The sequence below is a fragment of the Archocentrus centrarchus genome, chromosome 10 (genome assembly GCF_007364275.1).
Source record: "Archocentrus centrarchus isolate MPI-CPG fArcCen1 chromosome 10, fArcCen1, whole genome shotgun sequence".
In the NCBI taxonomy this organism is placed as follows: domain Eukaryota; kingdom Metazoa; phylum Chordata; class Actinopteri; order Cichliformes; family Cichlidae; genus Archocentrus; species Archocentrus centrarchus.
Window position 1 is genome coordinate 4,709,620 of NC_044355.1, and position 21,443 is coordinate 4,731,062.

General features: G+C 39.3%; 2 protein-coding genes across 2 annotated transcripts; one reads left to right on the plus strand and one right to left on the minus strand.

Moving 5' to 3' along the window:
• Window positions 1-573: 573 nt before the first annotated feature.
• On the minus strand, window positions 574-7,241 carry LOC115787397 (transmembrane protein 144). Its single transcript, XM_030740086.1, has 12 exons — window positions 7,166-7,241; window positions 6,877-7,050; window positions 6,597-6,719; window positions 6,060-6,159; window positions 5,850-5,930; window positions 5,629-5,707; window positions 5,353-5,432; window positions 4,728-4,846; window positions 4,410-4,529; window positions 2,629-2,726; window positions 936-989; window positions 574-719 (listed from the first exon to the last, which is right to left on the minus strand). Exons 1-12 carry the CDS (start codon window positions 7,239-7,241, stop codon window positions 636-638), a joined length of 1,188 nt encoding a protein of 395 aa, XP_030595946.1. The 3' UTR covers window positions 574-635.
• Window positions 7,242-8,384: 1,143 nt separating this feature from the next.
• gask1b (golgi associated kinase 1B) lies at window positions 8,385-14,530 on the plus strand. Its single transcript, XM_030739852.1, has 4 exons — window positions 8,385-9,354; window positions 9,982-10,199; window positions 11,777-12,003; window positions 13,858-14,530. Exons 1-4 carry the CDS (start codon window positions 8,736-8,738, stop codon window positions 14,063-14,065), a joined length of 1,272 nt encoding a protein of 423 aa, XP_030595712.1. The 5' UTR covers window positions 8,385-8,735; the 3' UTR covers window positions 14,066-14,530.
• Window positions 14,531-21,443: the final 6,913 nt, after the last annotated feature.

Here is a 21,443-nt window from a genome sequence, read left to right on the forward strand (position 1 = left end):
CTATTCAGTAGACTGGCCTAAAAGAAGGTATTTTTAACATACCTGCAATAGTAAAAAAAAAAAAAAAAGAAAAAGAAAACAAAAAAACCAGACTTAGCATTCCTGGTGGGACCTGCTTTTGATTGTTGGACTAGCCAGTGTTCCTGTTGGTCTAGACTCGGCTGTAAATCTGGTTTCATAAGTGCTCTGATAAAATTTTAATCATACAAGCACATAGTGTTGACCTTAGAACACTGCACTGAGTACAAGTCCGCCAAAACAAAATAAAACCCTAGAAAATCTAGCACGTGCAAATATTTGGAAAGGTCACAATAGGTGAAATTTCAAAAAAATTTTAATAGCAAATTGGCAATGAGCTTAATGTTGCAGAGTGGACCTCAGCGGCACATATCCACCACCTGGTATGGTCAGTCTCATTGATTAGAGTAAGCATGTAAAGCATTGTATGCAATATTTTAAATATCACATTTGTTAGCAACAAACCAAAGAAAATCCACTTTGGCCTACCTCCTAATCTTTAAATACAAAAGCATAGGGTTCCTGCAATCAGAGTAACTTTTCTAAACACCATTCAATACTTTTTTAAAAAGGCAAGCAAGGTATGATACAGGAAACAGATGTTTGTTCTACAACAATTAGAGATTTGAGATGCTCGTCAGCACAGACCCAGTCAGCACAGTACACGAGGCCAATGAGAAGATGAGGCAGTTGGCCAAGCCCTGTGGAAAGGATGTGGGAGTTTAAATCATCTGTATGCTTCTTCCTGGAAACAATTTCTTCCTTTTGGCGTGGTTAATGCCTTCCTGTTAATTGCAGTTTAATATGACATCGTCTATCCCCTTTGTAAACAGTAGACTCACAGAATATAGCAGATCTCAGTTACTGCACAGTCAAGGAACAAGAATATCTATAACAACTAGTACTTTGATTCTCACCTTAATCTCTTTAAACACCAGGCATCCCCACAGTGCAGCAACCAGACCACAGCCCTACAGAGAAGAAACCAAGCACGCTGTTTGAGCCTAGACCATTGATTCAAATAATTTTTCCTTTTAATCCTTTTTCACTTTGACTTTAAGGTCCTGCCAAGGAGAGGATTATGAATTGCACAATACTTTGATGAAACTGAAGTAGCAGCTCAAAAGAGCAAGATATAAATGGGTTAGACATTTGTTCTGACATTGTCTGGCCCATTGAGCGTCATTCATCTTTATGCTGTACATACACATATTCCACATTGACATATACCCATTAAGACCATCTCTATCTTAAGTATTATTGGGTTAACTTTTCTTTTTACATTTTACCTTAGTTGTATTGTTTTTGGGGAAACTGAATTACATGAGAAAAACACTTCAGTAACCAGCCTATAGACACATGTACTAAATCTACAGTCTAATGTGTTGTTTTTCAGGCCTGTCAAAACATGAAAAAGGATGTTTGAATGACACCAAAAAAAATAAAATAAATAATAATAATGCAGGTAGGGGGATTAAAATGGCTGGTGTTTATGTTGGGGACCCTTTTTTTTTTTTTTTTTTAAATCATCTACATAAATACATGCAAGGGGGACTAAGTAAAATGGGCAGCTTTGTTGCAAAATTGTTAATATATGGCTACTTATCTGAAAAGGAACATTTTGAGCCAAATTGTTCCCTTTGTGCACTTTCATGGCTAAACCTAAACTGAGAACCCTTAACAACAATGAGCAAATTACATCCACACAATACAAACTGAGAAACATGGCTCACAAGACACTTACACCCATTCCCACATGCAAATGTGTCCATGTTGTTCACTGGCAATCAGCTATTCTGTCAGTTACAAGAGTGCACACTAAAGAGGACCCGCCTCTTGCGACAGAAAGTAGCAATGCGGGAATATACTCATTTCAACAAGTTGCTGACATTTGAACAAGTACTGGCTGTGATGTCATCAAAACTGGCCCCAAGGAATAACTTGAATTTTATTGATCCAGTCACCTTTTATTTAGGTCAAAAATCTCCCCTAATCTACCCAAAGGCCCAGTTTTTGTATTCCCAGAGGATTAATCCTGCTGCAGTGCAACTGTGCATTATTTTATATCACCAACAGAACAAACACTCAAGAAGCAAACTATGCACGACTCCACACCAGTAGTGATTGTATGGAGGACGGGAGGAGGGAAGAAAAAAAAAGGCTATCATGGTTTTTTTGATTGCATTTGGACTCTTACAGGCAACTTTAAAATTACAGTCCTCAAAGTCTGGAACAGCCTCCCCGTGCAGATCAGGTCAGCTGCCTCACTAAAGGGTCTTCAAATCGTGACTAAAAAACACCACCTCTCTTGGGCTTATTCAGTTGCGTTCCAATTTAGTGTTTCATCTGTCATCATTTTAACTTTCTAAATTTCTCTCTGGCTTAAATGATTTGTCCCAGTTACTTGCTATGCCACACTGTGTTTTATCAAACATGTAATCACTGGATTCCTAAAAACACCCAAATGACCTTAAAGTTTTGTCAGTTTTACTTCTTTTGAAAATACTTCAATTTTAATCTGTTAGCCGAAGTGATTTTACAGTGTTCATTTTGTTTTTGTTTTTTTTTTATTATCCAACCCACCCAGCTGTCAGGACATGCTGCACTTACTGCTGTGACAATTGGAAATGTAATGATAGAAGTCAGGTAGTTATTAGCCAGGAACCAGCAGTATGTCCCCAGCGTCCACATCAGTCCTGACAGCAGACCTGAAGGGCAAGAAGAAACAGCACAGTACTTAAGCTCGAGTCAAAATATACTATAAATTTAAAACGAGAAAGTTAATACAGGTCAGCATATTCCCATAAACAGATTGAATGGTGTTATGCTTGCATTTTAAACAGCTACCAGATCTGTTAAAATATTAAATAAGCATCTCCCAGGCAGTTCATTCAAATTTCAGTGACCGTATGGTAAATGCAAGAACAATGCAATCTGCACTGTCAACTGTGAAACACGTGTCATCCAGCACCGACAGCTTAAGGGAAACTGCTGCATTTCCTCAACAGCTGATTCTTCTTGTACGGTTTGAGGTCAAGTTGGAGCTATTAGAGACACTGATAGCTTCTAGTAACTATAGATCAGTTCACAGAAAACAAAAAATCCAGTTTTCAGAATGACACATTTCATGCAGGTGGTTCCAAAAAAAAAACAGCCTTGACCTTTGACCCTTGTGAACTCTTTAAATGGAAGTCATGCCTATAAGTCTTCATCTGAATGTGTGACCTAACCCTAAAGACATTAAATACAGCATCCCATATGCATAAAGTTTCCTTTGGCATGTGTCTATTCATTCAATATGAACTGTAATTTTTGATATTTGACTCAATATTTTCTGCAGCAAGCTTTATATAAATGCAATTTCTAGCAATCAAGGTTGTAGGCACACACATTTTCACTCAGTTTGTCACTGGCCTACTTGGTCAGCACCCCTTAGGCCTCACATTTTTAACCACCTGTGTACCTTTGGAGACAGTTTGACATTCAGGGTGGCATCTGGCAAAAGAAGGTAAAATAACTGACAGAGGGTTAGAGTTATGCAAGTATGGTGAAGATGTCATGAAACACAGGACATCCACCCAGGTAGCTGGGGTTTGTGTGCACCCAGGACTGCCATTTTGGACCAGGAGGGTATTTTTTTTTTTTTTTTTATACCAGTCTAGAGACCTTATGTCCTCTGTAGTGGTCACAAAAACAAGCAAACAAAACAAAAAAAACACATTGAGAGATGTTTTCCTGGGCTCTTTGGAGGCGATTTTCAGTTGCCATTTGGACAAGATTTAAGAAGCAAAACTACCTACCAGCAGGCTTACTTCTGTGTCTAGGTCTATGGGACAACCTTGCACATTAAAAGATTACAGTAAAGGGGTACATGGTGCATTAAAATGTAATAACAGAGGGTGCTGACCAAGTGTTGCATGAGACAAGTTGCAGAAAGTTGAAACTATGGAAGCCTGTTTCTACCACCGGGGAAAACATTTTTTTATTTTGCAATTCTATGAGTTAAAATATCTCAAAATTTCAAATTAATTTGAAATTAGTGTTGGTCTGAGATTTACCAACTTGAAATGCTGAGAATATAACTTAAAATTGATTAAAAACGTGACATTTCAATTTATTAAATTACAATTTTGAGATAACCTGAAATATTGAATTAAGGATGGCAAATGTTTTTTTTATCCAGTTGTGAGAGGAAAATATAATGGAGGAAACAAACTTTCAGATAAACCAGTGCATGCTGGGAGATAGATTTTAATACACACAATGCTTTTTGTTCATATCTTTACTCATTACTCTGAGGCATATTTGTTCAAAGCACCCCGATCAATTACTCAGACGTCACAGTCATACCACGAGCTTTGGAAGAGTGCCTTTCAGAAATACTGTTCTACCTGGTAGCACGGCTCTGGAGTAAAGCTTCGGCTTGGTATTCATGGCAGCGCAGTAGATGGCAAAGTACACAGTGCTTGCAATGAAAATGCCACAGCAGTGTGCATGAACATAGTCGAGCTCTGTGAAGAGACAGAAACAGGAATTAAATTGGGGATATTGCACTTGGTTTTCTGGAGGGATTAGCATTTCATCAACTGGATATAACATTAAATCTATGACACGGATCTTTATTCAATTTCTTTAAGTTGGCTTTTTTGTGTGGGCGTGGGGTTGGTGGGGGGGTCAAAATGGAGAGATATCCAACACGGAAAACGTACCGTAGACACTGGCTTCATAGAACATGCTGTCATGGTGCACTGAACGGCTCTTAATATACAGGATTGGTATAATGGAGAAAGCATACAGGAAGCCCACCACAGCAGCGAGGAGAGACCCACTGGTGGAAAGGATGCAGAATACACTCAAGAACTGGATAAAGGATGCATTTAAATCTCCACTGATACACGGCAATTTCAAAGGTTAAAATACCGCACAGAGCCGATAATGTTACTTTTGCACTGTGTGTTTTCTGTATTCACTGAATGCCTGACTGCTGTATGTACTGCTTGGTGCTCCTATTTTCATTGATTTTTGCTGCTAAAACCAATTCACGGGCATGTGTGAAACTGTTTTCATAAGTCATGAAAAAATTTGTTACATTTTTTAAAAACTGGGAGGCAGCTCAGGAGCCAATAAGACCTTCATTTAGAGGAAGACTTAATATAAATGTTTAATGCTCTGATAATTTATAATTAATAGAAATCATTTACAATTTTATTCACGAGTTAAGTTCTGTGACAAACTGGCATTCTGCCCAGGGTTTAGCCCTCCTCTGTCAGGCATGAAAAATGCTAGCACTACTTCTGATACACAGCTCAGTGACCGCTAATGAGTTGAGCTCACATGAATCGCTTGCTCTTCGGGCCAATGGCATCTATCCAAGATTCCGAGGAATTTGGTCCATAACTGCCAGAATTTGTTCTCTGCAAAAAAAAAAGAAACATTAACCTAATTTGTAGTCACAATATCATTCAGATCATGATAAAGCAATGACAGGCTTTGAGAAAGAAAACAATTTCCTTCAGAGAATAAGAGTACACTATTTTCTTCCTCTCTGAAATCAAACTATGTCTCAACAAGGTGATAAAACCTCAATATTTTTTCCAATAACACACTCACTCTGTCAGTTAGTAATGGAATGGTTTCTGAACTGTGAAGAAGCTTCACGTCTGCTTTCACAAAGAAAAAGATCAGCCCACTGAATCGAAAAAAAAAAAAAATCATTTAAATCGATACAGGATAATTTTCAAAATGACAGCAACAGGCAACCACCATCACTTTTGTGGAGGCTAATAAACACCACATGGACTGACATTAAGATTCCAAGAGCATCGTTTTACCTTAGCAAACATAACCCAGCTCCACAATAATTTAATATTGGCCTGGAAACATTCTGTGCAGCAATCCCAAACCAGCCAAATCTACAGTAGGATAGACAGTTACAATCAGTGAACTTTGACCATTTCAGAGATTTTTTTTACTCAATCCGTGTCATTCAAAGGTTTATTTTATTTTCCATCTAGAGAAGACATTCCATTAACTCAGCTCACCTTGAACTGGCCCAGCCGAGCATCAGGGTTGAGGATCCTGAAATTAGGATTCCAAGACCAAGGCCAATCGCTTTAATAAATGGAACAACTGCTATATTTCCTGTAGACCACATGTAAATGTTACTGGCAAGGCTAGGTTTGCACCATTTCTATTACCACATCTGAATGCTAAGATTTCTTCTGTAATATCTGACATTTCCAGATATTCCTGGTGTTCTACATAATTTGAATTAATGGAGCAAGAGACACTTGTTTTTATCCATTTTGTGTTACACTCTTTTTATTCATGGATCTGCAGAATGTTAAGCACATTTTATGAATTTAAAGTGTGAAATTGGGACATGCTGATTGTGCCCTCAGAACTGGCCAGATCTCTGACAGGGGATTACCAACAACCCAATTTTGGGATGAACTAGTGGAAAGGGACTCTGTGTGAGAGGATTTCAATAACAACATCCAGCTGCACACCGAGTGCAGAACCTATGACAACAAAGTGTACAGTTACATAAAAAAGAAAAAAATATATATCCCTATTACCTGTGGCCCAGAGCACACCTCCTAGCATTGCAAAAGGGCAGAATTTGGGCGACTGAAGCACCAAGTCTCCAATCATAGATATGACCCATATTGCTGCACAGGTAACCCACTGAAAAAACATACCTGTAAATAAATCAAAAATAAATGTGCTCAAAACTTTACAAAAACTTGTAGATTTTCTCACTTGAAAGGTAGCCATTTAAATAGGAGCTTACGTCCCAAAACAACACAAATAAGAATGTTAAATCTTTCTATAAAGAAGCAACAGTTGCACGCTCACCATCGCCAGTCTCGACCCTTTTGACAGGGACAAAGTTGCTTCCATACAAAAGGACAGCAGCTACATTTGCAGTGATTCCATAGACAAAAGGTGAGACAGGTTTAGTTGAGTTTAAAGTAATATTAAATGTTTCCAGTTCGCCAGTTCCATCATTTTTGTATCCATCTTCAGCACCTGTAAGGATTTTACGCCAAAAGATATAATATAAAAAAGTAGATTTCCAACAGAAAGCCAGCCTAATGCAGCCACGCAGACCCTATTCATCACAGACCAATTATACTTTACAAACCTTCAGCGATGTGACAGCTCGCCATCAATAACGTAGCAAATAATAAAAGCAACGGTAAGGATTTTGCTTGGAGCATGTTAAAACAGAACATTTGTTTTGCTTTTGATAATCCTGGTCCACAACATTAAAACTCGCTGAGGGGCGCCTCTGACTGCAGTGGCAAGGACAAAAAAAAGTCAGCCAGGTGCTGCCAGTTATCTAATTTCCTAGTCACACACACACACACACACACACACGTAACAGCTGCAGGGGATGCGGCACATATATTTACAGACAATATATTTGCCATCATGTGTGTTGTCTGAAATTGTTTATCGTATGAGGTACATAATAATATTGTTTATGTTACTTTCTTATTTGGAGCCTCCAAAAAATATTAGACGCTTTAAAGTTTTTTTTTTTTAATGTTTACATATTCAGGAAAAACATTGATATAAGAAAAAAAAATCTCATTGTGGTTCTTGGTGCGATGACTCATTCGTCTGGAATGAAGCAGCACTTGTATTACAGTTATTGACGAGTTCTATTTTACAAACCTATTTTTGATTCAGAAAAGGAAATCCTGTAGGCTAAGTGGGCCCCGCATTTTTCTACCACATAAGGAATGTTTGTTTCCTGTTGTTTAGTGTTGCTGCTTGTCTTTTTCACATTTCTATTTCGGTCATTTCTATTGTGTCTCCACAGCGTGGACAGCGTGGACAGTCGCCTATCAGGAATTAGGACAGTACACCACCAGATGTCGCCTGAAACGCATGCATATATTACGTGAGAGATCATCTGTTAAGTTTTCACCTGAATTATGTGCCCTACAGGACTCTAACCTCCTATTACAATTTACCGTAAAATATTTCCGTAGGCCGTGTAGGCTCAAAACAATAGATAGATATGTATTACCCCTTATAAACCTTCAGAAGGACTTATGCTGTACCTTATTGGGCTTCAAGGTGGATTTTGATGGGAAGATGTACAACATATTATAGCTTAATTTTAGTACTGTTGCAGTTCACATTATTAAGTTTGAATATCCTGTGATTTGTCTGGGTGTGTTCCATGAATTTCGAGACTGAATGAATCATAAAAAAGGAAATGTTATTAGGCTTCCATGAAAAAGAGAAGAAAAAAAAAATCTAAGGTTGAAGTTGCTCCGCGTTTCCGTGGAGGGTGGTTTCCAAGCCTGTCCATCCACTCAATCTTGACACAGAAATCCTCCCATCCGAAAGGAGTTTAGGAAGTTTTTCGCCCCTCCCAGTTAAGAGTTTGGCGCAATAAAGGAGAAAGTCGTGATAATGACATAGATTCTAATGGGGAAGTCTGACTTTGTTGGCTATGTTTCCCCATTCTGAAACTGAACGGAAACTTTCGCAGGTGCCCTCTTTCAAAGAGAAGTTTGATCATTGCGTCTGTCTGTGTAGTCTACCTGCTTTTCGTGTTTTCACAAGTTGGATATTCGCAACTGCACCGGAGCAGAAGGACTGATGAAGCGAAGCACCGGCGCACCCGTGGATTGTATGATCTGGAGATCAACGGTGGCCCACCAGACTCTGCTGACTTGCAGAACGATGCAAATGTTATGGTCCCCACCCGCTCCAATGTGGTGTACATAACGCTAAAGACTAAGCGTCGTAAACCGGCGCATATACGAGGTACAATCCGACCTAAAGTGAGGAGAAAAGTGAGAAGAAACAAGTTTTCCAAAATGTCTTTTGCGCAGAACAAACGTCGCACTTTGGACAGGGATGCGGCACAAATTAACCGCAACTTTGCACCAATGCCGTCTTGGGAAGAAACCAAGGATGTTGATTATAAATCACTGGATATACGCTATAAAAGTTATAAACAGGAAGAAACAAATTCTCAGATTAGTTCAATTCGAATTTACAGCCAAAGGGCACCACCATGGTTCAGCTCACAGGATATGAACACCATGCGCTTTCTTGCGGATGCCAAAGTTTTGCGCATGAAAGAAGTCTCTCCCGGAGAGGCTCATTCGTTTCTGATATTTGAGGGTGAGACAAACGTTCAACCAGCCAACCAACAACACACAAAACGCAGCGTTGTATGCAGAGGGCAATGCGGAGTCATCCTCAGCCCCGTGGATAACCCGGAGGTTTTTGCTTTTCATTTGGACAGAGTGCTGGGGCTTAATAGGACATTGCCAGCTGTAAGCAGAAAGTTTCACTTTTTGTATGGTAGGTCATCAAGCACATGGATAAAGCTTATTCATCTATCTGTTTATTTGCCTTTGTTAAAATATAGACACTTTTCTTCAAGGTTATTCTAGATTGTTTAGTTTCAGCGCAGACGTCACTACAGTAATCAACTTAGTAACATTTTATACACTTGGTTATATTCATGGGAAGAGACAACCAAAAAGTACCACAAAAACATAATCCATTACATGATGGCTTCACAAAAATGTGGCTTCAATTTGTTTTTTTTTTTTTTGTTTTTTTAAAGAAGAAAATGCCTAACCCTGGCCCTTTAGGGCCATACAGCCGATGACAGAGAGTGTCTGACCTCTTCCCTCATTTTCTTGCATAATTTTTTTCCATCTGTGGGTAATGGCTGTGTCTGTTTTAGCATAAAACATTTATAAATATATTTCTAAATCTAATACCACAAAGGACTTACTAGTTGAGTGTTTGGTTTGGGGATAAGAAGTATCAGTGTGTGGATAGTCTTGATCATCACTGGGGATTGTACTGTAAGTTGTGCTAACATGAGTGTAAAAAAGTGTTTGTAGACTTTTTCTGGATGAAAATAGAAACAGCTGCTCAAATCTGCTCAAATATAATTCTTCTCTCCTCCCTGTTTAGATGGGCAGTCCTGTCCAGTTGTGTCATGGGATGCATCTCTGTACCCAGAAGGCCTTGCTGCGGGTTTGACCAATGTAAAGTTAACATGGGGGGAGTACCAGGACTCCTTAAGACAGAAGTGCTGGCAGAAAAACATCAGCCCAAAGGCTGACTCCGGCTGCTCTACAATTCATCACTATGAGTGGAGCAAGCTTGCTCTGTTTGACTTCTTGTTACAGGTAACAAATACAGCTCGATAAAGAAAATGTTGCTCTGATTAGGACAGACAGATTTAACAAATTCCACTTTCCAATCAATGTGATGCCCTCTTTCTGAATTCAAAAAATGATTCATGAATGGTTGGCATTATATATATTTTTTTTCTTTGACAACAGCAGTGTGCTCCAACATCAATTTAAAAAAAAAAAGAGCATTTTTCTCAGAGGCATTGTCCTGTCCCTCAATAGAGGTCCTGCTTCCTGTGTGGGAGGCCTCAGTAAATCACATTTTGGCATTGAGGACACACTTATGAAAACTACTTATTTCACTTCTTTATCATGACAGACAAACCAGAGAAGAAAGATGAATTCAAAATATTTATTCAAAAAGATTGACAATCCTTATGAGTTAAACTGGCTGTTGAGGTCACGGTGGCATAGCTTTGATCATTCAAAGATCCTTTGTTATAAAACGTCTTGTCAAAGACATACAGTAAGTGAACTGAATATAATGAAGTTATTACACAAAATAACAAAGAAACTGACTCAGTTCATATCACAGAAAAATTTTTTCTTTTGTCCTCACATGACCCTCTCTAACGCTGAGGTACCAAGTGACAAGTCTGCACATTGAAATTAATGTGAAACTCATACAGTTCCTCTAATAGCCACTAACATTACATAAGGAGGACACTGAGAATATGCCAGTATATAGTAGACTTTTTTATCTATTAGGAATAAAATAATTGCTTTTAGACAACAATGATGATATTTAATGATTATTTAGTGTGTTGGTATTAGATCCAATTCAAAAAAGTGATGTAGGGATGTAGAGGCCTCTTAGATGATTACTATTAGTACAAACTGAAAACTATGGAAGCAAATTTTCTTAAAATGAAACTAAAAAAAATATTTGAATCACTGATTGGAAGGGCTCTGTTTTAGTATAGTTAGCTGCATGGATGCTTGATTGGAAGGTATTCTGGATGCATTTCATTTTTGTCACATTTAAAGCCTCGTGGTTGCTCAGTCATCCAGGTTACCCCAAACCCCAGGCTTCAGAAAACCATGTCTGTGAGCATAGCCATCTATGTGTGACATTTCAGCTCGTCCCACTCTGACAGCAGTGTCTAAAACCTCCACAAATCAAATGATTTCCCGTATAGGATTAAGAATGGATGAGGGCTGTGGCTAAATTTAGGGTTGCCATTCTCTGTGGAGAAGCCTGATTAAGAGAGTTTCCTGTGCAGTCATGTGACTCAGCAGTCTGGCTGACTAGTTGATGTTGACATCCAGTAAAGTACTGGTACACTAGAGTCACTGCAAAAGCCAGCTGTCTGGGTTTGTTCTGTGCTTTTATTGGCAAACTGCCTCTCTCTCTATTTTATCTTGTCATAAAACAATTACTGAGCTGATGATGATGGGAGATAATCAAAAATGCAAAGTAAACTCTTTTGCTTGCCTGGGTCATCAAAAACATAAAAACAAGAAAGAAGAATTCTCGAATAAGAAAAATGATGGATACTACTCTCAGCTGTCCTCTCATTCTCAAAGCATCATCATCGTGTTTAATGAAGAAATGTGAACTGTAATTTTAGATTAACAACCGTCTGGACCAGAGCTGCTGTGGGTTCAGGCCTCGGCAGGAGGATGTGTGCGTTGAACTCGGTTACCATGCTAAGTGTCGGGATGCCGACCACATACAGCTGGAAAACATCATCTACAGGAGCCAGAACCCCAGACACCTGGTCTTCACCTATAACAAAGGATTCTTTGACCGCAATGAGGACAACTTGGACTTCAGGCTGTTGGAGGGAATCAAGGAGTAAGTTTGGAGCAAAAGACCATGTGTCCACTATTTGTACAAAAAATACTCAGTCATAACCATCACTCTGGATTGTCTGTTGCTATTTATTTTTGAGATAGAAACTGTCCACACGGAGTTGGAACATAAGTGATTTGTAGACAGTCTGGATTCAGTTGCTTCCAGCAGCTGTTTCTCTCATTTCCGCCCTTGACAATGCAGTTGAAAAATTCCAGAACGCACAGCAAGCAGATTTAAATCTCCATCTTGGATCTTTGCCAAGCGTGCTCAGGAACTCTGAATTTGGCTGACAGCAATCAGCAAACACACGCACAAATCAGTGACTGCAGGCAAAAAATTTCCCAGATTACATCTTCAACTTTTTTTAAAGTTAAAAATGTGTTTCACCCTTTTAAGATCTCCAGTTTTACCTCACAGTCTTACAAAATTTTAAAGGTTGAAGGTCTGGTTCAAAAAACACAAGTATTTGCAGTAGTCTGGGGGGGCGGAGTATGCAGTGTGTAAAGGAACTCATGCCAAAAGACAGCTCGTGGATTATAAGATGCCCCATGATGAGAGTATATTGCTTTATGCACCGCAGGTCTGTGTGGATTTGTAAACCTACTGTACGTTGCAGGGGCATTCCTTTCACTTCATCCATCGTTTTGATCAATAAGTCAGTGACTCACTGCGGAGACAGCAAAAAATCCATTTTTTGGCAAGGACATGTTTGTCTCCTCCCTTAATGTGAATCCTTGTGATCCTCAGCAAAAATGGACCTCCTGTTCTGTTATTTAAATAAGATACAATATTAAGGCTAAAGTCTAAATTTACTCATTATGAGATAATGCATGATCATAGGACATATCTGATCTATTCCAATCTTTAATTCCACAAACATCAGAAAAGGTTTTATCTCTGACTTTTATCGGAGCTAAATAAACCAACGTTTGACATTTCTAAGCAGCCGTGATATACGGTTTATTCGAAAAACCCAGATGCTTAAAAATCTGAACTCATTTAATAGATAGTATTCTCTTATATACAAATCCCATCCTGGTGCTAAAATTGTGGGTAATCCATCATTTGACTCAAGCTGATGCTTTAATTGCACAAACCTCCAGCACATTATGTGATTGTACAACTGCAATCTTTACTGCCAAGAAACAAAGTGTACCAACATTTCAGATTTCAGTTTTGCTGATGTAAAAAGACAAGGTGTCGCAACCATTTGGTATTAAATACAGGAATGTATTTTTGTCATCTCTTAATTACTTTTAGGCGTTTGGCACTTCTGCAACTTCATTTAGAGGCTTTAGTGAAACATTCTGTTACTATTGGCATCGTCAGACCACAGCGGCTGCAGTTTAGATAAATGACATTATCATATCTTATGTTTACCATATCTATGATGAAGCAGATTTTGGACCAGCAGGTCTGTCTGTTTGCATTTAATTCCCTTCTGCAAGGCTGAACTGATGCCAGATACGATGAAACTTGTTGTAGAGGAGGCGCATAGGCAGAGAAACAACCCATAAAATGTTGGTGTGGATCATTAAAATTATATTAGTATATTAGCTTTGAAAGGAAAAGCTTTATTAGTGCTTATAGAGTTTATAGTAATAGCTATGTGGTTACAGATGGTTATTGTTTAAATATTATGTGTTTGCTGCAAAGAAATTAATGAGAGTTGCCTCAGGACAATTTTATGCAAGTTTGGGATTGTTGTTGATATATGACATTATACTATGGCTTCACATGCCATAATAACACAAATTAATCTGATTATTTCTACAGTTGTGGCTCTGAGACATGTGTCTGCACAGTACTACAGCGTGACTACACTTCCTCCTCATTCCTTTCATGCCTTTCTAGGTTTCCAGAGCAAGCTGTGTCTGTGCTGAGGACCAGGAAACTGAGGGAGAAACTTCTCCAGTCTCTGTTCCTTGACCAGACATACTGGGAGAGCCAGGGTGGTCGACAGGGTATCGACAAGCTAATCGACGTTATCGAGAGGCGAGCAAAGGTCCTCCTCACCTACATCAATGCCCATGGGATCCAAGTCATATCAATGAATGTGTGATGAAGATAAAAAGGGACTTTTTTAATTTACTGGATACTGAAAGCCTTTAAATAGTTTTGAGTCTAATCTTTACTTTAGAAAAGAAATTGCTTCCATTTTTTTTCAAGTGTTCATGTCTTTTATCCCCACAGTTCGATAGACTGCCACCATTATGTCATGAATATTGGATACTACAGTTATAACTTTTGCTCTCCCCGAAGCCTTTCAACAGGTGCAATGTGAATTTTGTATGAATGGAAATCTCAAAATCAGCAGTTTTCTTCTCTGCTTCCAAAGTGCAACAAGTATTTAGAAGCTCATAAAACTTCTTTGAGTAGCTGCTTTTTCAATTAGGGTCACACAATCCACACTGCTCAGAGTAGAGCCGCTGTTCCTCCACATCGAGAGGAGTCAGTTGAGGTGGCTCCAGCGTCTGACTAGGATGCCTCCTGGGCGCCTCTTGGGTGAGGTGTTCCGGGCATATCCCACCGGGAGGAGGCCCAGGGGCAGACCCAGGACACGCTGGAGAAATTGTATCTCTCGGCTGGCCTGGGAACGCCTCGGGGTCCCTCCGGATGAGCTGGTGGAGGTGGCTGGGGAGAGGGAACCCGGCCCCGGATAAGCGGAAGAGAATGGATGGATGGAAGTTTTTAAATTCGGTGTACCGTCTTAAATATTTTTACAAAAGCTAAAAAACTTCACACCTTGCTTATAATTTTCAGTTATTTAGACTAACACACGCCGCTTGTTGTCATAAACAGTATGTAAAGGGCACGGACACAATGACTATACAGTAGATTATCAAGTGAATATCTTTAAGGTGAGACGTCATGTGACGATGACGATAAAAAAGCAAGTTTTTGCTAGACTCTTTGCAGTCTTGTGAAAAACTAAGTATACCTTTTGGTTCAATAGAGCCGCTGTTAGCAGCAATAACTTGAAGTAATCATTTTCTGTATGTACAACCCCAATTCCAGAAAAGTTTGGAAGCTCTGTAAAATGTAAATAACAGAATGCAACAATTAACAATTCTCAAATTGCAGGCAGGCCAGTTCAGCAGCTGGACTCTTCTAATAGGTGCAGTATGCAGTTATGCAAGGCCTTTCCTGAATAAAGATTTATCTGGATGGAAGCATTTGTTGATCAAAACCTCTATAAACTGTATCTTTCAGCAATAATGGCACCTTTGCAGATGTGCAAGCTTCCAATTCCATTGGTACTAATACACCTCCATCCCATCGGGCTTTTGAACTGAGCACTGATGACAAGTTGGCTGGGCCCTCTTGACTTAAGGACTTGGATTTGTTTCTTTTTCAGCCACTCTGTTGTAGATTTTCTGCTGTGCCTGTTGCATGACCAAATTCTGGCCTCAGCTGTCAGACAAATGGCTTCACATTTGACTCTAAACTACTTTGATAAAGAGAGGAATTCAAGGCCACTCAATGACTACAAATTGCCCAGGTCCCGTGGATGCAAAACAAGCCCAAATCATCACCCTCCACCACCATACTTGAGAATTGGTGTGGGGTTTTTGTGCTGATATGCTCTGTTTAGTGTTCACCAAACATGGTGCTGAGCATTTTTCCAGAAATCTTGTGGATTGTTTAGATTCAATATTGGAAACCAAAGTCATACTGTTGTGTTGTTTTAGAGAGAAGAGGCTTTCTCCTGGTAATCTTCCAAATCTGTCATACTTGCTCAGAGTTTTTCTAATTGCACTGTCATGAACTATAACATTTAACCCTCTAACACCGGGCGATCGCCGTCGATTCACCTGTTACCCTTACTTGCTGCGAACAGCTGGTTAACACTGAGCATGTCACTGTTGAGACATCAGATCAAATTACCGTAATTACACGACTGTTTGTCCTATTGTTAAAATTCAAACAATTTCTGAAAGCAGAGAAATTGCGCTTCACACCCAACATATGGTTATTATGGTAATTGTTGCCGGAAGTCCGTGAATGGTGGGACATTTGAAGTAAGTTCTGTTGCTGATGACAGGTTTGCTATTAAAGGGTTAGCATGCTAACTGAGGCCTATAGAGTCTGAGATTTTGGTTTTGGGATTTTTGCATAGAGTCCTGTACAAACTTTCTTTTTCACATGATTATATATGCACTCTTATTTTGAATTAATTTCCGCTGTGGCCAGTTTGACTGCATTTATTTATTACTTTATTTTTGAATTTGTTAATGAAATTTGAATGTCAGATGCATCAATAAAAGCATTTATTGCTGATAGATTTATATTTTTTTAGTGAGACATGCACAAACATGACTACATTTTACTATGATTATAGATGTACTTTGTATGTTGTTATGATAGCTGTCAATCTATAAAAATGTATTGGCAAATGCATTGTTCCTACAACGATTACCAGTCAAAGTGTCCAAACTTTGACTGGTACTGGATGTCTACATTATACAGTATCAATCAACGTGGACAGAAATAGTTTGTGGCTCAGAAATCTGAGCCAGAGTGTGGACTGTGCTTTTCGAGCTGTTGTAAACACTGTTCTTTGGGCTCTCAGAAATAGAAGATGACAGAGCTTTGTGGGCTATTTTCTCCTGTTCATGCCTTGCATTCGCTGGACTGTTGTTTTAACCCTTTGCACTTGCTCTAGTTTGTCAGCGGGTTTTATGCCTCTGAATGTTTGTCTTAGAAAAACCCTTCTTGCCTCCAGCAAGAGCTGGACCAGACAGTTTGCTCCTGTATGTTTTTTTTTTTTTAAAGTGTTGACAGTAATACAGGTCAAGTGTTGCACTCGAAACATTTGCAAACAGCTTCTCAGTCTCTCAACTCAGAAAAACTTACCTGAGGTTTAGTTTTCACTCATGGCAATTACCATCATTCTGTGGTGCACCCCAAGTCCGTTAAAGGTGCTTCAACTAGGCAAAAGCATATAGCTTTTTTCCACATAAAAAAACAAAAAAACACTCAAATGTCCAAGAGAAGGTAATTCACAAAGATCGATCACATGTAGAAGCAGGTTTTTTTTTTAATAGCCTAAAAAGTGGATCATTTTTGCAGTTGTAAGTTGTAAGCTTTTAACTAATGCCTTGTTAAATGCACAAAATGCCTCTGACATGTTCACGCTTGTTTAGACCAATAACAGCTTTTTGCTGTTTATGTTAAAGCTGCTCTCTCTGTCTTCACCTCCTCTTCTTATCACACATTAGGGTTTTCCTCTTCCTCTGGTTTCCATGGGGGGACGGAATTTGAGAAGTGGATGAGAGTAATTTGAAATGGTTCACTGAAGCTGTGCCCAGCTGGCTGGTGGCTGGTCAGACTAAAAACAGCATCCCAACAGAAGAGGTCTTTATTGTTGTGACCTTGGATCACCCCTGACATGATGTCAGTTTTCCCCGCTTTCTGCCACTGGCCCTCATCTGAGTCTGACAAATAAAAAATAAAATAAAAAATACATAAACATCCTGTCCCCACTAGCATTATTGCTAAACCTATTTAATATGACATTTATTCGTGTGTGCTTTGTGTCAGACGGTGCAGGGTCACAGGGGGACTGGAGCCTATCCCAGCTGTCATGGGGCGAAAGGCAGGGTACACTCTGTGCAGGTCGCCAGCCTGTCGCAGGGCCAACTGTACACACCTACGGGCAATTTAGAATCCCCAGTTAACCTAACCCCACTAACTGCAGGTCTTTGGACTGTGGGAGGAAACCCACACAAACACTTCAAACTCCACACAGACAGGCCCGGGCCAAGGTGGATTCAAACCCACACCTTTTAGCTGTGAGGTAACAGCGCTAACCACCGTGCCACCCCGCTTGTTCGCCTAAATAAAATAAATCATTTGATATTTTGGAAAACACAAATTATTGCCATTCAACCAGATGATCTCATAATATGAAGTATTCCTTTCAATACTTCACATTTAGCCAACAGGCAGTTAACTTTGCTTAGCACATGGAAAATGAGTGAAACATCTAATAATGTAGAACAAAAAGCCATGGGTGCCAGATTAACAGTTTTTCCCAAGCTACTTCCTATTTTATGGGCATAAATAGATGAAATGTTTCATCTAATGCTTACTATTAATGCTAAAAGTAAAAAATAAGTATTTTCCCCAAAATGGCAAGATTTGGAACTTCATACTAGCCCCACTCCTCCTAATAACGTGTCCAACCAAAATGAATGCAGTATTTCACTAAGGCTTATGAGTCACACTACTTTATAAATAAGTCCTGTAAGTCTTGTAGTATTGTAAGCATCTGTAGCATTACACTGCTTTTCCGTCTGTCAAGAGTCTCAGGGTGTTAACACAGCACAGCACTCAGGTGGTCACCGTGGCTGTGGGAAGATTCAGGAGGTAGATTACACGGGATGATAACAAGATAACTCACCAGATTGATTCACTTTTTTTGTCCCTTAACACAAAAGCCAACAGACACAACAAACGGTCCTGCTGTGTTGACTAACACTGCTGAGGAATGCTCTCTTTATGCCGATAAAGGAATTAAGAGGAGAATTTGAGAGGATGCCAACACGTCTGAGATAAAGTCATGCAAACACTTGCCTTCTTCACTAAAAATGCTGACAATATGCAGCTTGGAGATTCATGGCGTCATGCAAAAAGAACAAGATAAAGAACAGAAGTCTTTTTCTGATTTCTTCACCAGCATGTACAAACGTCTTTTACTGGACTGGCATGCTGCCAAGATCTTCTAATCTAAGTTTGAGAGGATTTAACTCAGCTGTCCTGACTGAAAATATCTCATCCTACAAGTCTTACACACTCTCAGTGAGTGTTTCAATTTCCCATCATCTCTGTCTCCTTTCATAAATTCATTTTCAACTTCAGCAGAGTGCAGACATTTTTTTCCCTGCATGTTATTTATTTTAAAGCAGACTTCAGTTTTAGGGGCATTTTGCTTGTTTATTTCAGCTACTGTCCAAACCACATAGTTTGAGCTGTTGTCATAGCTTCAGTTTTTGTGCAAAGCTAATTATTCAAATGTCAAGCTTATTATTTTGTGTCAGTCATTTATTTTTTAAGAAATAACTCAGTAACCTGCACAAATAAGTGAACAAGCCCAGCAAAAGTTCCCTTTGAGTTACCCCTGCAGCTAAAATTTAAATGTGGAGAAGGGTCTCTGTCAGGTAAGACTGCACTTAAACGAAATGGAAACAGTGAAACAAGTGTTCAAGCAGGAACGCTCCGCTCCATTTGTTGAATCTGGACTTTTAAATAATGTCAAATGGCGTTATATTCCTTCGTGACCTTTCTTCCTCTGTAATGGACCCAAAGAAAAAAGCGAGTGAGCAGCCTCCTGTTGTGCAGTGAGGTGTATCTTTGATAACATCCAGATAGGATTATAAGGAATACAATCACAGTGCTGCAGCCGCAGGTGAAAAAAAACAAAAAAAACGTCTAACTCTGGCATGCAGATATGAGCTCTAAGTTTGCTGTTTACTTTTTAATCTTTCTGATTTTCAAGGAGGTTTTCAGGTCAGGAGCAGTGCAGCGACAGAACACTTTCCCATGGAGTTGATTTAAATTCAGTTTGTTGCTCAAGGTCATTTGAGCAGGAAATCTGAGGTCATGGGGAATCAATCCAAGTGTCAGTCACATGAGAGCCTCTGCAGCCACTTGCCCAGCACGATTTTATTTTGCAGCTGTAATGGGAAGGTTTAAGGGAGTATTTTCCTGTTTGTTTTTTTAACAATATTAGCTGACCATGACCCTGAGAAAAAGCCTTTTTACTGCTTTAATGTTTTGATACACTCAGTTCTTATTTGTAACCAGGTTTCATAGAAAAACAAAATCACAAAGTCTTGACCTTCTAATATGAACCATTCTGTGTTGGTGAGATGGATACAGAAACAGAATGATGAATGTAAAGACTGATTTTTACCTTTTACTGTAACAATAATTTGATATTGCTGTGTTCATTTGAATCTTAACTCCTCTCTGCAAATAAAATGCAGCAAAGGCTCCACTCTGTGTATTGTGCACATTTCTTTAGCGCTCCTTGTCAAATGTCAGCTCAGACAGAGCCTCGATGATTCTTCACAAACTCGCAATTACAGATAGTTAAGTTTAGAAGCAGATATATAGTCTACAATTAATGTATAAACTATTGGTGCAGATTTTATAAGCTATGGCTGCAAAAGAAAGGTCGTCATACTAGTTGAAGCGTAAAACCTGGGCAGAGATATCTGAAGCTCTGGAACCAGATTAAAGGGATGAACACACATGCTAAAGAATTGGGGTGAGGCATCCCCACGGACTGGCATCTCAAACATCTGCTCTCAGAGATATATGGGGCAATCAAGCAGTCATGGGCTGAATATGTCACTTTCTATATTTAGACAGCAAGTGATGAGAGAGTTGTGGCCTGTAGAGCATGCAGTACAGTCTGAATGAGATCGCTGAGCTTGATTACTCATGCTATTTAAGACATTAGCTGTCAATGTGACACATGATGGGAAAATGGTCTAACACCCCCCCCCCCCCCCCCCCCCAACCCCCCACCTTTGAGTTTTTACATTTTAGGGCCCCAGTTTGGAAATAAAGATTATCAGAACCACCTGTATTTAGCATCAAACCTGTACTGTAGATGTCTCAGTAATGAGTCCCTTGCTGATTATGACAAACAGGTTTTTTTCTTTTTTAAAGGCTTCCTGAACTTAGCGGTTGGTGTTACAGTGCTGCTTAGCTTTTTCTTGTGCTGTGAAGTTCTCTGCTTCACTTCACTGTGGTGTTCACTTTTCTAAAATATTTGCAACAGGCAAAACACGCCTTAATTTCAAGCCAAAATAACATGTTGTTTCAGGCCTGCGAATCTCTTCAACTACCATTTTTCTAAATAGCTACTTTCTAAGTCAGAAATGTTTAGGGGTATGTTTAATATATGCACCCACACTCAATACAAAAAAAGAAAAAAAAGGAGTATGTCATTACTTGTGCTTTAGTGTTCCCAATTTGAGGAGTGTCCCACTTGGAAACCCAGAAACAAACAATCTCTTAGTGACCAACACCCAACCTGCCATCTCTGGTGGAAATTATCCAGACAAGTGGGAGGAAAAGAAACAACTTGTGAAGTCTTAAACAGGCTTACAAAAGCTGCTTTGTAAAACTGACAACAGTGTTTTTCTGTGAAGCTGATGCAAACCATTGCAGTCACTGATTGAAGATGTGAACAGCCTAAAGGAAAAGGCACCAAACATCCCTCATCTACCACAGTGTCCCGGCAGCAGCACTTTGAACTTTGCTCGACCTCTCATGAGCTATAAAACAATCTGAAGTCTCGCAGGGAGGTAGTTACTGCATATTACCAGGGATATTTTTATTTCATGGGCAACATACAGCACAAAACATTTTTTTTTCTTTTTTTAAATGAAGTTTCTTTCCCTAGTTCAGTTTTGATCTATCTA

Bases quoted from the DNA above. Each gene is read 5' to 3' on its own strand.
- LOC115787397 (XM_030740086.1), bottom strand. From the start codon at position 7,241: ATGCTCCAAGCAAAATCCTTACCGTTGCTTTTATTATTTGCTACGTTA. The intron at 5,433-5,628 runs GTGAGTGTGTTA...TTTTTTTTGCAG, and splicing joins TTCCATTACTAACTGACAGA to AGAACAAATTCTGGCAGTTA. The intron at 720-935 runs GTGAGAATCAAA...TCCTTTCCACAG, and splicing joins TGGTGTTTAAAGAGATTAAG to GGCTTGGCCAACTGCCTCAT.
- gask1b (XM_030739852.1), top strand. From the start codon at position 8,736: ATGGTCCCCACCCGCTCCAATGTGGTGTACATAACGCTAAAGACTAAG. The intron at 10,200-11,776 runs GTAACAAATACA...CTGTAATTTTAG, and splicing joins TGTTTGACTTCTTGTTACAG to ATTAACAACCGTCTGGACCA. The intron at 12,004-13,857 runs GTAAGTTTGGAG...ATGCCTTTCTAG, and splicing joins CTGTTGGAGGGAATCAAGGA to GTTTCCAGAGCAAGCTGTGT.